At 49.6% G+C, this 18,916-nt stretch overlaps 1 protein-coding gene across 1 annotated transcript in view; it reads left to right on the forward strand.

Annotated features, from left to right (window-relative positions):
• The first annotated feature begins 935 nt into the window (after positions 1-935).
• MYBPC3 (myosin binding protein C3) overlaps positions 936-18,916 on the forward strand; it is a 95,213-nt gene continuing 77,232 nt past the window's right edge. The window contains exons 1-5 of the mRNA XM_073541826.1: positions 936-990; positions 1,070-1,330; positions 6,503-6,607; positions 10,492-10,575; positions 10,660-10,808. Coding sequence (XP_073397927.1) covers positions 936-990; positions 1,070-1,330; positions 6,503-6,607; positions 10,492-10,575; positions 10,660-10,808 — 654 coding nt within the window. The remainder of the gene's footprint in view (positions 991-1,069; positions 1,331-6,502; positions 6,608-10,491; positions 10,576-10,659; positions 10,809-18,916) is intronic.

Raw genomic sequence — 18,916 nt, forward strand, 5'->3', positions numbered from 1 at the left:
ACACACTGCACACACCTCAGATACACACTGCGCACACCTCAGATACACACGCTGCGCACACCTCAGATACGCACGCTGCGCACACCTCAGATACACACTGTGCACACCTCAGATACACACGCTGCGCACACCTCAGATACGCACGCTGCGCACACCTCAGATACGCACGCTGCGCACACCTCAGATATCAGATACACACGCTGCGCACACCTCAGATACGCACGCTGCGCACACCTCAGATACACACGCCGCGCACACCTCAGATATGCACGCTGCGCACACCTTAGATACACACTGTGCACACCTCAGATACACACTGCACACACCTCAGATACACGCTGCGCACACCTGAGATACACACTGCACACACCTCAGATACACACTGTGCACACCTCAGATACACACTGTGCACACCTCAGATACACGCACTGCTTTATTCTGAAGGGAACGAGATGTTGCACACTATAAGCTGCAGCTTCTCCCAGCAGACACCTCCATGCCTCTCCTCTCCTCTGAGGTGACTGACAGCAGGGAGCTGACAGGAACCATTTTCCCCTGGAGCAGCTCACATACAGGTGCTCACTGCTGAGGTTGGTAGGTGTTGGGTCTCAGCTCTCCCTTCCCCTCAGAGGCCCCGTGCAGGAGGACAGGCACACTGGCCAATGAGGACATGGCCTGTGGTGACATAACGGTTACATGGCAGGTCACATGATCGTGATGTCACTACAGGTCCTCATCCAGTCTCTCTCTACATGGGAAGCTTGAAGTTCAGTGATGATCAGTGGAGCTTCAGCTGTAGATGCTGAGGGCCTCCATGGGAGTGGGGCCCTAGGCAGCTGCCTAGTCTGCCTTGCCCTAACGCCGGCCCTGGTAATATATAGTTGGGCCCACACAGGACTTGGAGATGTCAGTTTTCCTAATGTTTGATGGCCATCATGTATGACAAGATGGAGATAAGCACATTCATGATACTTCCAAATGGTTCTAGAGGTCTCTCCGCAATAGTTTACTGTATGCTTCCACAGTATTACCTATTCCTCCACAACTTCTTGCTCACTTTTGTGCACAGCTTTTATCAAGAAGCCAAAATCTTCAGAGGTTGTGGTGGGAGATTCCATTACCTTTGAGGCCGAGATAGAGAAAGCTGGTCTTAAGGTGAGGTGGCAGAAAAATAACGTAGACATCGCCGCAAGTGACAAGTACATCATCAAGGCCGATGCCAAAAGCCACTCGCTGACCATCAGCCACGCTAGTGCCGAGGATGAAGCCGTCTACGCCGTCATCGCCGGGACTTCGAAGGTGAAGTTCGAACTCAAAGTAAAGGAACCAGGTAGGAACGACACAATACACGTCCATTTTCACGGTTCTCATTGTATTAGAATGTCACGTAATAAGCAGAGCTAGATCTACCATGTAGGCAATTTAGGATTACTTTTACTAGTTTTTTATTTTCTCAGTATGATGTTACAAATTTTCTCTTCTAATCACCCAATTTTCACCTTCTGAGCTGCAGACACTTTGGGGCACAATTGCTAATTTGGAGTTCACTCAGACTCATGCACTATTGTAAAGGTATCGTCTGCACCAATTGCCCCCAATTGTCACGGACACCCATAATATTAACTCCTAACTATGGTGAAGGAGGTCAACGCAGAAGCGTGGAATTGGTGGAAGCATGGATTGGGCGTCACAATGAGCGCACTATGGGGACTAGTAGGTGGTTGGCATTTGGAGCGTTACTTTGAGGTTGGCTCTCTGGGAACTGCTATAAGGCTATGTGCGCACGTTGCAGATTTTCCTGCGGAAATTTCTGCGCGGATTCTGCATCTCTTGGCAGAAAACTCAGTGGAAATTCCGTGCGTTTTTTTGTGCGTATTTCAGGAACCTGACCTAATTAAGACGCGTGATATCATGGCGCTTCATGATCAGGACATAAGGAGTTGTCCTGTCCTCTCATTCCAGCTTGTCCTCGGAGTCTTCAGTTTTTCTTTTGATAAACTACAGTATGTGGTTGCTTTCCAGTAGATGCATCTTCTGTAGTTCTAGAACCTGACTTTCACTTGATGAACCTTACCTTTACCTTTAGCAAAGGTGGAAACTGAGAGACTCATTGCTAAGGAAAGTAAAACAAACCCCAAACTATTCTTTAATGATATAAACAGTAAAATGATTAATATTGATGGTGTCGGCCCTTTAAAGAACAATGAGGGTGAAATCATGGAGAGCGATGTGGGAAAAGCAAATGTTTTAAATACTTTTTTCTCAACAGTGTTCACACAGGAAAAGGATTTGCCAGGGGAAATGCAGAGTGATAATGTAAACTCCCCATTAAGTATTACCTGCCTAGCCCAGGAAGAAGTGCAGAACCGCCTTAGTAAGATGAAAATGGACAAATCACCAGTCCCTGATGGCATTCACCCTCGGGTATTAAGGGAGTTAAGTAATGTGATAGACAGGCCTCTATTCCTTATATTTAAAGACTCTATAGAAACAGGGTCTGTTCCTTTTGATTGGTGGCAAGCAAATATGGTACCAATATTCAAAAAGGGGTGTAAAAGGGAACCTGGAAACTATAGGCCGGTAAGCTTAACATCTGTTGTGGGTACAATTTTTGAAGGGTTTCTAAGGGATACCGTTATGGAATATCTCACTGTTAATAAATGTTTAACCCCATATCAACATGGATTTATGAAGGATCGCTCCTGTCAGACTAACCTGATCAGCTTCTATGAGGATGTGAGCTCTCAAATGGACCCAGGAGAATCATTGGATGTCATTTATCTCGACTTCTCTAAAGCATTTGACACTGTCCCACATAAAAGATTGGTAAGTAAGATGAGAAAGCTTGGGCTAGGGGAAAATGTGTGTAGATGGGTAGGTAGCTGGCTTAGTGATAGAAAACAAAGAGTGGTTATTAATGGGGCATCCTCAGATTGGGCCAGGGTTACTAGTGGGGTACCACAGGGGTCTGTATTGGGCCCTCTACTATTTAATATATTTATTAATGATCTAGTGGATGGCTTACACAGTAAAATATCAGTATTTGCAGATGATACAAAACTATGTAAGGTAGTTACCACAAAGGAGGACAGTTTGCAACTACAGACAGATTTGAGTAAATTGGAGAATTGGGCTGAAAAATGGCAAATGAGGTTTAACACAGATAAGTGTAAGGTTATGCACATGGGAAGGAGAAACAGATGCTACAATTACTTACTAAATGGGAAACTGCTGGGGAAATCAGACATGGAAAAAGACTTAGGCATCTAAGTCAATAAGAAGCTAAATTGGAGTGCCCAGTGTCAGGCAGCTGCCACCAAAGCAAATAGGGTCATGGGATGCATTAGAAGAGGTCTGGGGACACGAGATGAAAACATAATTCTCCCTCTGTACAAATCACTCGTCAGACCACACTTGGAGTATTGTGTGCAATTTTGGACACCGGTGCTCAAGAAAGACATTACTGAACTTGAAAGGGTTCAAAGGCGTGCTACTAAAATGATAAATGGAGTTGGTTTACTACAATACCCAGAAAGGTTATCAAAATTAGGTCTATTTACTCTAGAAAAGAGAAGACTTAAGGGAGACTTAATATATATGTACAAGTATATCAGAGGGCAATACAGAGATCTCTCCAATGAACTGTTTGTACCAAGGACGGTGACAAGAACAAGGGGGCATTCTCTTCGTTTGGATGAAAGACAATTTCTGCACCAGCATAGAAGAGGGTTCTTCACGGTAAGAGCAGTGAGGCTCTGGAATTCTCTTCCTGAGGAAGTGGTGATGGCCAATTCACTGAATGATGTAAGAAAGGAATGGAGGCTTTTCTTGTGAGTAACAGTATAGAAGGCTACGAATAACAGAATATTATAGGTAGATGGGTGACCCAGCTTAGGGGAAGGAATTTTTTCCCTCTGGAGAAAATTGGCTTCTACTCTTGGTTTTTTGCCTTCCCCAGGATCAACAATGCAGAACAGCTGCACTAAAAATAGGCTGAACTAGATGGACATAAGGTCTTCAGCCTTCAAAACTATGTTACTATGTTACCTAAGTTGTGAAGACATTAGACCTTTTATACTGATCTAACCCAGTGATGATATACGAAATCGCAAATTTTAAATCTTGCATTCACTAAAATAGTGGGAAGCTGAGATCTCTGTTCTTAGTGCTAGTGGAAATCCCAGCGTTCCAATTCCATACTTTCGACAGTTTCCTGTTTTTCTATAGTGTGCATCCAAACCAGGATGGTCCTCGTACCAGTGATGTGGAACCTACGATGGTCTAAAAGGTCGATCTGCCCAATGTGCGGAGACCAGGACTATACATTACACATCCTATTTGTGTGCTTGGCTACATATTGTAAATTGGGGCCCAGGAGCCTTGACTTATGCCTCCATCTAACACTTATAGGTCTTCTTATAGTGTACGTTTGTGGCATATCCAAGGGGTTGCTTGTTTGCAATTTTTGAAATACACATAAAAATTAATAGAGACACCAATTTTTGCTCTTCATCCCTCATGGCCGTATTCTTGAGACAGAAAAAGGTTCCAGAAATCAAACCCACATTTGTCAAACACTTAAGGCGTATCATGTGAATATGCCATTTGAGCAAGGCCAGTTCTGACTATTGGATTGTGTGCGCACCCATCTTCTGCCTAAATTTTCGGGGTATCTATGTTGCTACAAAACACCATCACTTGACAGCAATTATAAAGTACATTTTTTAGAATTTAATAATTAAATCAGGATTTTTTTTCTTTTGAAATGGTCAAAAATCTCAGATACTTCCAGATATTGTCCATCTTCATGTGTTGCAAGTACCTAGAAGTGTCACCAAGTGAAACTTCTGCCGGGCAAATGTCTTGTAAAAAAACTTTGCATAAATACATTACATGAAAACGAAAGCGCTGAAAACAACTCATTATGGGTGAAAAAAAATAGTATGGAAGATGGATTCAATATAGCTTGTCCAAATAAAGCTAAAAAGGTAATGACAAACGGGGAAAAAAAAGTATGGGTCAACTTTTTTTTTTTTGACAGGAACTGAACACATCAACGCCCAAAAGTTGCTTGTGCCATCAGAATCTTGAAGTTCCTCTTTTGAACAATATTCCTTTTACTTTCTGTGCTATTAATACATTTACAAGCTAAGAAACCCTTCTAGAAACCTGCCGACCATTCCTCTGCTCCAACTTCTTCTTCTTTCTTTCACATGGCATCTCACCTTTAGGCATAACTGAGAAATGGAGCGTGATTAGCTGCATCTTCTTGAGCCCAGTACGTGAACTCTAAACCTGCAAGTCGCGACTTACGGGATTTACGTTCTCGGGTTTTCCTTTTTTAACTGCAATCCTATCCTGAAAGAGATCGTAAGAAAAGTAACATTTCAGTGTGTTTATGACCCTTACCCATCTTTAGCTCCTGTGCAGCTGTCAAGGAGGCATAGGATGACTTATCTCATGTGTCTTCTCTTCATCCAGGCTAACGTGTATGGCAACTTTTACTACTGGTACAAAAGGTGGGAAGAGTTAAGAAAACCATCTTCCAAATGCTTCTAATTGTAACTTAGAGTGCACTAAGTTACGTGGTGTTTCCACAACTCAAGCTTAGTCACGAGAGGGAATGTTCATTTTTCCATAAGATCTAATTTTGGCCTTCAAGCTCAATTCCAATCATTTCTGAAACCTACCATGGAAGTCTTACCTATAGTGAATAATAATGGGCTCATTCATTCAATTTGGCACTCTATATATGACCAAACTGGCCATAAAGGAATTATCTAGCATAGAAAGCCATTTTCCAAATAACAAAGGGCAATGCGAGTAAAGAGAGGAGAGAATCTCACTTGGGGGTTCTGAGACACCATGTGATCAACCAATGTTTAGGTGGCCCTTCGATCAAAAAGGTCCTATTGCCAGAAGGGGCCCGAGGGCCTCAGCGACATATATCACCGGTATTATAATTGGAACATAGTAGGCTTGGGCCCCTGAGACAGATTCTGCACTGAAGCCCAGGAACTTCAGGAAATGACTCTATTCACATTGGTGTCGGAAGCATGATGGAAACTTGAAGGTGGTCAGTCAGGTGCTGTTTGTGTCCATCATGAAGGATCTGCTCAAAATAAAGGCACTGAGCTTGGAGTCTTAGTCTTCACTGATCGGTTGATATGAGATTCCAGCTCTTCCATATTCACCTCTTATAATGAGGCAACCTAATGGTGCCATATCAGCACCCAGACATTGATGTCCCGCCTGTTGCTTGCAGCCTCTTCAAAACCTAAACTGCATGCCTATGACTGACCTCTACGTAATGTGTGTGCACTAACAGAGTGAGTGTAACCTTGCATTCACTATGCATTTCAGTAGTGATTTATACTATTAGCGACGCATTATGTTCTATGGCATGCCGATTTATTACGTTTAGGTATCATTGTTAGAAGTCGCCAAAATGTGTTATTTTTTAGAAGAATAAACTAACTGAAATTTCTATAAAAACCTGTAGAAAAAGCCAAAGATGCTCCGGCTCCAGCCCCTACTCCTGCCCCTCCTGCTGCGGAAGCCCCGGCCCCTGCCGTAGAAGTAAAGAAAGAGGAGCCACCTGCAGATGGTAAATATCACACTAATCAGCCAAAACAACAACTGGATTGTCCTGATGTTGCAAGTAATCCGAAGGATTGGGGCTAACGTTCAAAATGCTGGGTTCCAACTGCTGGAACCCCCACTAATCCTGGGATAGCAGTGCCGCATACGGCTGGTCTTGGAGGGTATTCCTGCTATACGGCGGGTCTTGGTGGGTGTTACTGGTATATGGCAAGGCTTGAGGGGGTTTCCTGGTATAATGTAGGTCTTGTTGGATATTCCCTGCATATGGTTGTTTTGTAGGATGCTGTCGATATACGATGGATTTTGTGGGGGTGTTCCCATTATATAGTTAGTGTTGGAAGGTGTTCCTGGTATACAGCAGTTCATGTGGGGGTGTTCCTGGTATACAGCAGGGCTTGTGGGGGTGTTCCTGGTATACAGCAGGTCTTTTTAGGTGTTCCTGGTATTTGTCAACTCTTGTGCATTGTTCTTGGTATACGGCAGCCTTGGGAGTGTTCCCGGTATGTGGTGGGACTTGCTGGGTGCTCCCAGTATATGTCAGGTCTTGTGTTAACCCCACATAGCCTCCTGTAAAGTATGAACCCCACATAGCCTCCCTATATACAATATGAGCCCCAACATAGCCTTGATATACAGTATGATACCCCCACATAGCCTCCTATATACAGTATGAGCCCCACATAGCCTTCAATATACAGTATGAGCCTACATAGTCCCCTATATACAGCAAATAGCCCCAAATAGCCTCATATATACAGGATTGAGTCTCTAGATAGCCTCCCTATATACAGCATTAAGTCCACATAGTCTCCTATACAGTATGAGACCCCCATAGCCTCCTCCTTACAGTATGAGCCCTGCATAGCCTCCATATACATTATGAGCTCCCCACATAGCCTCCATATACAGTATGAGCCTCTCACATATACTGTATACAGGAAGCTATGTGGGGCTCATGCTGTATATAGGGGGCTATGTGGGAGATCATACTGTTCATAGGAGGCTATTTTGTGCTCATACTGTATTTAGGAAAACATGTGGGGTCTCATACTGTATATAGGAGGCTATGTGGTGCTCATGCTGTATATAGAGAGGCTATATGGGGCTCATACTTTAAATATGAGCCCATATACAGCATTACCCCACATAGCCTCCTATACATTATGCACACCACATAGCCTCCCTATATACAGTATGAGGCCCACATAGCCTCCATATACATTATGAGCCCCCAAAAAGCTTCTATATACAGTATAAGACCCCAGCATAGCCTCCAATATGCAGTATGATACCCCACATAGCCTCTTATATATATAGTATGAGACCCCACAAAGCCTTCTATATACAGTATGAGCCCCCACATAGTCTCCTATATACAATGAGTCCACTATAGCCTCTTGTATACAGTATGAGACCCCACCGAGCCTCATATATACACTGAGCCCCATATAGCCTCCTATTTACAGCATGAGACCCCAGATAGCCTCCAATTTACAGTATAAGCCCCATATAGCCTCCTATACACAGTATGAGCCCCACATAGCCACCTATATACAGCATGAGCCCCCACATAGCCTTCCTATATACATTATGAGCCCCGTATAGCCTCCTGTATACAGTGTGAGACCCCACATAGCCTCCTATATAGAGTATCAGCTCCAAGTCGCCTCAATATACATTATAGGCCTCCCGCATATCCTCAATATACATTATGACCCCCACATAGCCTCCAGATATATAGTATGAGCCCCACATAGCCTCCATATATACAGTATGAGCCCCACATTGCTTCCAGATATATGGTGTAAGCCCTACATAGCCTCCAATATACAGTATGAGCCCCCCACATAGCCTCCAATACACAGTATGAGCCCCACATAGCATCTAATATACAGTATGAGCACTCACAAAGCCTCCTATATACCTTGAGTCCAACACAGCATTGAATATAAAGTATGAGCCCCACATAGCTTCCTATATACAGTATGAGACCCCAAGCCTCATATATACAGTATAAGCCCCATATAGCCTCCTATGTACAGCATGAGCTCCACACAGCCTTCCTATATAGAGCGTGAGGCCCTCACACAGCCTCACTACATAGCCTCACTATATACAGCATGAGACCCACTTAGCCTCCATAAATACAGTGTGAGCCCCACATAGCCTCGTATATAAAATATGAGCTCCACATAACCAGTGTGAGCCCCATATAATTTCCATATATACATTGTGATCCCCACATAGCCTCCTATACACATACATATGTCAAATACGCATGAAAAAAAAACCACAACACATATCCATCTCTCTCCCATTTACCTGGCGCTCTGCTCTTGTCTCCTGTACACTGAGTCTCAGCAGCAGCAAGATTAAATGATGTCTTCGCGTTTGCTGTCTTGCGCGCTGATTAGTGGAAGATGGAGACTGCGGCCTTGTCCTCCACCAATGTGTTCACCACTGTCTGCATCCCAGCAACAGGCCCGCTGTCTTGGGGTCATACTTGACTCCGAGCTTTCCTTCGCCCCCCACATTCGATCACTGGCTCGCTCTTGTCATCTGCACCTCAAAAACATTTCTAGAATTTGACCTTTTCTTACTTTTGACTCCGCAAAAACTCTTACTGTTTCTCTTATTCATTCTCGTCTCGACTATTGTAACTCTCTTCTAATCGGTCTCCCTCTTACCAAACTCTCCCCTCTCCAATCTGTCTTGAATGCTGCTGCCAGGATCATATTCCTCACCAATCGTTACACCGATGCCTCTACCTTGTGCCAGTCATTACACTGGCTACCCATCCACTCCAGAATTCAGTATAAACTTATTACCCTCACCCACAAAGCCCTCCATGGCTCAGCACCACCCTACATCTCCTCCCTTGTTTCAGTCTACCACCCTACCCGTGCCCTCCGTTCTGCTGATGACCTGAGGTTAGCATCCTCAATAGTCAGAACCTCCCACTCCCGACTCCAAGACTTTACACGTGCTGCGACAATTCTTTGGAATGCACTTCCCAGGTCAATACGAGTAGTCCCCAATCCCCACAATTTTAAGCGTGCCCTGAAAACGCATTTATTCAAACTGGCCTATCGCCTCAACACATTAACCTAATCTATCCCTGTGTGGCACAGCCAAAAGTTTTACCATAACCAGGTTCCCCGCATCATGTCCCCACATGCTTTATGCATCCATTAGCCCTCTGTGTCTGTACTGTTACACACTTAACATTATGGCTGGTCCATACAATCAGGGCAACTGTTACCACCCACCTTTCGTGTCTACCTCTTTCCCCATAGACTACAGTCTAGCTTGCGAGCAGGGCCCTCATTCCTCTTGGTATCTGTTATGATCTATGTGATTATTGTTATTCTGTAATGTCTATTGTCTGTACAAATCCCCTCTGAAATGTAAAGTGCTGCGGAATATGTCGGCGCTATAGAAATAAAATGTATTATTATTATTATTATCCTGAGGATGCAGATAGTGGTGACATTGGCAGCGGGTGGGGGAAGGCATGGTGCGGCCCGTGGGCCACTGTTTTAGCCCTTCAGCTGTCTCGGTCCCCGGGCCGGACTGGAACAGCCAGAGGACCAGAGGTGGCCCATGGGTTGCAGTTTCCCATGTCTCCTCTATAATATAATGGTTTTCCCCCATCATGTATGAGCTTAGATGGATGTGGGCCCCCAGGTCTCAGTGGGCTCCATGTCTATGCCATCAGCTTGAGATTACAAAGTCACCATGGTTTCCTGACATCTGGCTGGCCCTGGCATCTGCCCAGGTGTGGACTGCCAGCAATAAATGTCAGCATTTCTGATCCATAGTCTGCCTTTTGCATTAGGACCATTCCTACGCATCATGTTCATGTGACGATCTTTTGCAATGTCGTAGCTCCGGCTCCGCCAGCACCAGAACCTCCCAAGGATGAGATCGGGCTGTTCATGGAGAGACCGGTGGACGGAGAGGTCTCAGTGGGTCAGTGTACCATTACTGCCGACTATTATGTTATATTTATCTAGATCAAATGGATTTTTACATTATTTTAATTTCCCATTTCAGGATCAAACATCAAATTCACAGCAAGGGTTAATGGTGCCAACCTGATGAAGAAACCAGTGGCCAAATGGTTCAAGGGCAAATGGATGGATCTGTCCAGCAAAGTGGGCAAACACCTGCAGATCACTGAGACATACGACCGCAACAATAAGGTGACGGGGGCTAACCGGCTTATATACCAGGGACAATTGAAAATATAGCGGTTCTCATTCTGAATCCCTCATAAATTGGACCTTTAGAACACTGCATTATGTTGTTCCTCTGCTGCTCTTCCTGGAAATGTCTAAATAAATTGACAACTGGGTGTTACCATCCCCCCTTTTTATGGGACATGTCCCTGCACTGTCTGACGCTGAGCGTGAAGGGACGCACCCTATGGACTAATGGCAACACCCAGTTATCAGTTTATTTCCACGTTTTCAGGAGTAATAACAGAGGAACGGCAACATTTAGAGTCCTAAGATAAAAATACTCCAGAAATTTTATTTTAATGACATGCCAGGAGAGATGGAAGGTCTGTTTTAACTTATTTTTACACCCGAACATAAATGTACGTCTTCATTTTTTTACCATTTTACCCTATTTTTTTTCCCATTTCCCAGTACATTATAGAGTAAAATGAATCAACATCAACACTACAACTCATCCTGGAAAAAACAAAGCCTCAAAAAATAATGATCAGTGATGAAGAAGAGGAAGAAATGAATGCGCAAAAGAAAAAAAGCATCCAGGTCCTGATGGTGTTACAGGGTATTTCCAGTGATTAGGATTAATTATCGCCCTGGGCACGCTCGCACCATCACAGGTATTACAGATTGGCCCCGGCGCAGGGTCGGGGGCCTCGGTTGCAGGCACAGGACATGATTTAGGCTTTTCTGTGACAACTCAAATTGATTATGGCTGGAAATAAAAGCCGGACTAATAACCAGTTTTTCATTTTCTGACTGGCCCTCGCTGGTCTTATTTATAGCCGGCCATTTGGATGCAGTCGGCTCGTCCACTTCGCTATTGTGGCTATATATTCTGGGAACCATAAGAGGGAACAGCCGGAGTGAACGCGAGGAGACGGAGAGACTGCCGGACCGAACGCGAGGAGACGGAGAGACTGCCGGACCGAACGCGAGGAGACGGAGAGACTGCCGGACCGAACGCGAGGAGACAGAGAGACTGCCGGACCGCACACAAGGAGACGGAGAAGCTGCTGGACCGCACACAAGGAGACGGAGAAGCTGCTGGACCGCACACAAGGAGACGGAGAGACTGCCGGACCGCACACAAGGAGACGGAGAGACTGCCGGACCGCACACAAGGAAACGGAGAAGCTGCTGGACCGAACGCGAGGAGACGGAGAGACTGCCGGACCGCACACAAGGAGACGGAGAAGCTGCTGGACCGCACACAAGGAAACGGAGAAGCTGCTGGACCGAACACAAGGAAACGGAGAAGCTGCTGGACCGCACACAAGGAGACGGAGAAGCTGCTGGACCGCACACAAGGAAACGGAGAAGCTGCTGGACCACACACAAGGAGACGGAGAGACTGCCGGACCGCACACAAGGAAACGGAGAAGCTGCTGGACCGAACGCGAGGAGACGGAGAGACTGCCGGACCGCACACAAGGAGACAGAGAGACTGCCGGACCGCACACAAGGAGACGGAGAGACTGCCGGACCGCACACAAGGAGACGGAGAAGCTGCTGGACCGAACGCGAGGAGACGGAGAGACTGCCGGACCGCACACAAGGAGACGGAGAGACTGCCGGACCGCACACAAGGAGACGGAGAGACTGCCGGACCGCACACAAGGAGACGGAGAGACTGCCGGACCGCACACAAGGAGACGGAGAGACTGCCGGACCGCACACAAGGAGACGGAGAAGCTGCTGGACCGAATGCGAGGAGACGGAGAGACTGCCGGACCGCACACAAGGAGACGGAGAAGCTGCTGGACCGCACACAAGGAAACGGAGAAGCTGCTGGACCACACACAAGGAGACAGAGAGACTGCCGGACCGCACACAAGGAGACGGAGAAGCTGCTGGACCGCACACAAGGAAACGGAGAGACTGCCGGACCGCACACAAGGAGACGGAGAGACTGCCGGACCACACACAAGGAGACGGAGAGACTGCCGGACCGCACACAAGGAAACGGAGAAGCTGCTGGACCGAATGCGAGGAGACGGAGAGACTGCCGGACCGCACACAAGGAGACGGAGAAGCTGCTGGACCGCACACAAGGAAACGGAGAAGCTGCTGGACCACACACAAGGAGACGGAGAAGCTGCTGGACCGCACACAAGGAAACGGAGAAGCTGCTGGACCACACACAAGGAGACGGAGAGACTGCCGGACCGCACACAAGGAAACGGAGAAGCTGCTGGACCGAACGCGAGGAGACGGAGAGACTGCCGGACCGCACACAAGGAGACAGAGAGACTGCCGGACCGCACACAAGGAGACGGAGAGACTGCCGGACCGCACACAAGGAGACGCATAAGCTGCTGGACCGAACGCGAGGAGACGGAGAGACTGCCGGACCGCACACAAGGAGACGGAGAGACTGCCGGACCGCACACAAGGAGACGGAGAGACTGCCGGACCGCACACAAGGAGACGGAGAAGCTGCTGGACCGAACGCGAGGAGACAGAGAGACTGCCAGCCCGCACACAAGGAAACGGAGAAGCTGCTGGACCGAACGCAAGGAGACGGAGAAACTGCCGGACCGCACACAAGGAAACGGAGAAGCTGCTGGACCGAACGCGAGGAGACGGAGAGACTGCTGGACCGAACGCGAGAAGACGGAGAGACTGTTGGACCGAACGCGAGGAGACGGAGAGACTGCTGGACCGAACGCGAGGAGACGGAGAGACTGCTGTGCTGAACGCAATGAGACTGAGAGCCCGCCTTACTAAACGTGAGGAGACTGAGAGGCCGCCATACTGAAGAAGGGGAGACGAAGAGGCCGCCATATAGAAGAAGGGGAGCCAGAGAGGCTGCTGGACTGAACGCAAGGAGACGGAGAGGCGGCCATACTGAACGCAGGAGACGGAGAGGCGGCCATACTGAACGCAGGAGACGAAGAGGCCGCCATACTGAACGCAGGAGACGGAGAGGCCGTCATACTGAATGCAGGAGACGGAGAGGTCTTCATACTGAACGCAGGAGACGGAGAGGCCGTCATACTGAACGCAGGAGACGGAGAGGCCGCCATACTGAACGCAGGAGACGGAGAGGCCGTCATACTGAACGCAGGAGACGGAGAGGCGGCCATACTGAATGCAGGAGACGGAGAGGTCTTCATACTGAACGCAGGAGACGAAGAGGCCGCCTTACTGAACGCAGGAGACGGAGAGGCCGCCATACTGAATGCAGGAGACGGAGAGGCGGCCATACTGAATGCAGGAGACGGAGAGGTCTTCATACTGAACGCAGGAGACGGAGAGGCGGCCATACTGAATGCAGGAGACGGAGAGGTCTTCATACTGAACGCAGGAGACGAAGAGGCCGCCATACTGAACGCAGGAGACGGAGAGGCCGCCATACTGAACGCAGGAGACGGAGAGGCCGCCATACTGAATGCAGGAGACGGAGAGGTCTTCATACTGAACGCAGGAGACGGAGAGGCCATCATACTGAACGCAGGAGACGGAGAGGCGGCCATACTGAACGCAGGAGACGGAGAGGTCTTCATACTGAACGCAGGAGATGGAGAGGCCGTCATACTGAACGCAGGAGACGGAGAGGCCGCCATACTGAACGCAGGAGACGGAGAGGCCGTCATACTGAACGCAGGAGATGGAGAGGCCGCCATACTGAATGCAGGAGACAGAGAAGTCTTCATACTGAACGCAGGAGACGGAGAGGCCGTCATACTGAACGCAGGAGACGGAGAGGCCGCCATACTGAACGCAGGAGACGGAGAGGCCGCCATACTGAACGCAGGAGACGGAGAGGCCGCCATACTGAACGCAGGAGACGGAGAGGCCGCCATACTGAACGCAGGAGACGGAGAGGCCGCCATACTGAACGCAGGAGACGGAGAGGCCGTCATACTGAATGCAGGAGACGGAGAGGCAGCCATACTGAACGTGGGAGACGGCGAGGCCGCCATACTGAATGCAGGAGACGGAGAGGCCGCCATAGTGAACGCAGGAGACGGAGAGGCCACCATACTGAATGCAGGAGACGGAGAGGCCGTCATACTAAACGCAGGAGACGGAGAGGCCGCCATACTGAACGTGGGAGGCGGCGAGGCCGCCATACTGAACGCAGGAGACAGAGAGGCGGCCATACTGAACGCAGGAGACGGAGAGGCCGCCATACTGAACATGGGAGACGGAGAGGCCGTCATACTTAACGCAGGAGATGGAGAGGCGGCCATACTGAACGCAGGAGACGGAGAGGTCTTCATACTGAACGCAGGAGATGGAGAGGCCGTCATACTGAACGCAGGAGACGGAGAGGCCGCCATACTGAACGCAGGAGACGGAGAGGCCGTCATACTGAACGCAGGAGATGGAGAGGCCGCCATACTGAATGCAGGAGACAGAGAAGTCTTCATACTGAACGCAGGAGACGGAGAGGCCGTCATACTGAACGCAGGAGATGGAGAGGCCGCCATACTGAACGCAGGAGACGGAGAGGCCGCCATACTGAACGCAGGACACGGAGAGGCCGCCATACTGAACGCAGGAGACGGAGAGGCCGTCATACTGAATGCAGGAGACGGAGAGGCGGCCATACTGAACGTGGGAGACGGCGAGGCCGCCATACTGAATGCAGGAGACGGAGAGGCCGCCATAGTGAACGCAGGAGACGGAGAGGCCACCATACTGAATGCAGGCGACGGAGAGGCCGTCATACTGAACGCAGGAGACGGAGAGGCCGCCATACTGAACGTGGGAGGCGGCGAGGCCGCCATACTGAATGCAGGAGACGGAGAGGCCGCCATAGTGAACGCAGGAGACGGAGAGGCCACCATACTGAATGCAGGAGACGGAGAGGCCGCCATACTGAACGCAGAAGACAGAGAGGCGGCCATACTGAACGCAGGAGACGGAGAGGCCGCCATACTGAATATGGGAGACGGAGAGGCCGTCATACTGACCGCGGGAGACGGAGAGGCGGCCATACTGAACGCGGGAGACGGAGAGGCCGTCATACTTAACGCAGGAGACGGAGAGGCGGCCATACTGAGCGCAAGAGATGGAAAGGCGGCCATACTGAACGCAAGAGACAGAGAGGCCACCATACTGAACGCAGGAGACAGAGAGGCCGTGTCAGGAACACCGCACTGCACTTGCTCACTGTGCCAGTGCGGGTGTCCTGAGTACAAAGACAGTACTCACAGATACCTGTGGAGCAGGGCAGCAGCGGTGACGATGCGTGCTTCAGAGTATCAGGACCTGAAGCACATGACTGCTGGGGGCGTGGCCTAAGCTCCACAGATCTAGGAGCTGCAGGGAAACTCCTAGAAAGGTAACTACGGGGCAATGTTACCAAGGGGCATAGACAGAGACAGAAACCAGACAAAGCCAGGGTCAAAGCACCAGATAGCAATACAGTACCACGGGGTTTAGACAGAAAGGATAGTCAGGACGTAGCAATAGGTCAGAAAACCAGAACGGGCAATAGACGGTACAATAGGGACAAACTGTAACGGAGTAACGATAGCCAAGCCAGGAGGTCAGAACCGGAGAAGACAGTAGTACCAAAGCGAGAGACGGAGTACAGAGTGAGGGAACAGGCCGGGTCATACACGGGAATCAAACAAGCAACGCAGAATACACGCACACCAGGGGTCAGACACACCAGAACAACAGTATAGCTGACAGAGAACCCTGGTAAAGAGTGAGTATAAATACCCCTCCCAGATCCAGAAAGAGGCCACGAACGCTTAACCCTGTGAGTGCAGGGCAAGAACACTGTTCAAGCCATGACAGGCCGCCATACTGAACGCAGGAGACGGAGAGGCCGCCATACTGAACGCAGGAGACGGAGAGGTCGTCATACTGAACGCAGGAGACGGAGAGGTCGTCATACTGAACGCAGGAGACGGAGAGGTCGTCATACTGAACGCAGGAGACGGAGAGGCCGCCATACTGAACGCAGGAGACGGAGAGGCCGCCATACTGAACACAGGAGACGGAGAGGCCGCCATACTGAACGCAGGAGACGGAGAGGCCGCCATACTGAACGCAGGAGACGGAGAGGCCGTCATACTGAACGCAGGAGACGGAGACGCCGCGCTGAACGCTGGAGACGGAGAGGTCGTCATACTGAACGCAGGAGACGGAGAGGTCGCCATACTGAACACAGGACACGGAGAGGCCGCCATACTGAACGCAGGAGACGGAGAGGCCGCCATACTGAACGCAGGAGACGGAGAGGTCGTCATACTGAACGCTGGAGACGGAGAGGTCGTCATACTGAACGCTGGAGACGGAGAGGCCGCCATACTGAACGCAGGAGACGGAGAGGCCGCCATACTGAACGCAGGAGACGGAGAGGCCACCATACTGAACGCAGGAGACGGAGAGGCCGCCATACTGAACGCAGGAGACGGAGAGGCCGCCATACTGAACGCATGAGATGGAGAGGCGGCCATACTGAACGCAGGAGACGGAGAGGTCGTCATACTGAACGCAGGAGACGGAGAGGTCGTCATACTGAATGCAGGAGACGGAGAGGCCGCCATACTGAATGCAGGAGACGGAGAGGTCGTCATACTGAATGCAGGAGACGGAGAGGCCGCCATACTGAACGCAGGAGACGGAGAGGCGGCCATACTGAATGCAGGAGACAGAGAGGCGGCCATACTGAATGCAGGAGACAGAGAGGCCGTCATACTGAATGCAGGAGACGGAGAGGCGGCCATACTGAACACAGGCGACAGAGAGGTCGTCATACTGAATGCAGGAGACGGAGAGGCGGCCATGCTGAACGCAGGAGACGGAGAGGCGGCCATACTGAACGCAGGAGACAGTCTGCATAGCTTTGTGTGTATTTCTGCGGTTTGTCAGACATGCAGCCAGTTTTTGGCCTCTTTTATCATGGCTGTTATTTGAGTCAGGCTTGTCACTCCAATACAGGAGTCGCAGTGCAGAGAGCTAACACTTGAAGCTTTCACATCAATATGGCGGCCTCTATTACACTGTGCTCCCACTAATACCACACAGGCCGGGCCCCAACAACCAGACCCCGCTCCTTGGGTATCAGAACTCTCTTAGCATAGCAACCAATCGGAGCTCAGCTTTCACTTTACCTCAGCAGTGTGAGGAATGACTGCGGCCGTCGTCTCCTTGGTTCTCATTAGTAATGTGTGAGCACAACATGGCGGATTGTGATAGGGGAGGCGAAGTACACCCAGGGTCAGTCACACACATGGCTGTTCTACAGTAATAAGCTGTAAGATGCCAATAAACATTTCTGGGCTGAGATAGAAGGACCTTCAGGTCCTGTGACATTCACAGATCATGTGACTTTCTTAGGTCATGTGAGTGCAGCAGAGGAGCAGGACACAGGCGGGTGGGATGCCAGTGTGAGGATCCCCATACTGTGTACATCGGTTTTCATGGTAATGTGGCGCCCCTGAAGGTTCAGTTGCCACAGAGGTACTGCACCTCCTCCTGAGGTGTGGTGCCCCACCATCCAGGTGAGTTGGAGGTTCCTGACCACGCTCCAACACCTGCATCCCACACAACACAGTAGTTCAGCAAAGCCACATTGCGGCTCCCTGCTTGGAGTGTAGCAGAGCACCTTTGGTGGCTCCGTGCTTGGAACACGAAACGTGCTGGGAGGCGGGTGGAGTTTAGAATACATAAAAGAGTGGGAAGGTTTAGAAGTTCAGTCAGTCAGTCAGTGAGGAGTGAGGAGAGAAGATCCCTGAGAGAGGGATGGAGGAAGGAGGTGCTGCAGCAGATGTCGGTGATCTGAGCCAGCTGGCACGGGAAAGGAAAGAATGAGAAAGACATTGAACTGAAGCCTGAGCTTCCATAAGAAGGAGAGACTAGTATGGAACGAAGGAGTAAAAGGGAACAGAGGACGTGGGTTAGAGGAAGAACCCTGCCTAGAAGTTCTAAGCGCAAGGCCGGGGCCCGGTCCCCGAGGTTGTATGGACACTAATGGTTCTGCAGCAGACACCGGTGGAGTAGTGGGCTGTAAATGCACTACTCCCATCTAAGACTTGGGGGCACAACAGCAACACTGATAGTGAGCCGGGACTCAGGAGTAAGGAGTCCCCGAAGCAGGCTACAGC

This window comes from Dendrobates tinctorius, unplaced genomic scaffold (assembly GCF_039654945.1).
Source record: "Dendrobates tinctorius isolate UK_male_01 unplaced genomic scaffold, ASM3965494v1 ptg000124l, whole genome shotgun sequence".
NCBI lineage: Eukaryota > Metazoa > Chordata > Amphibia > Anura > Dendrobatidae > Dendrobates > Dendrobates tinctorius.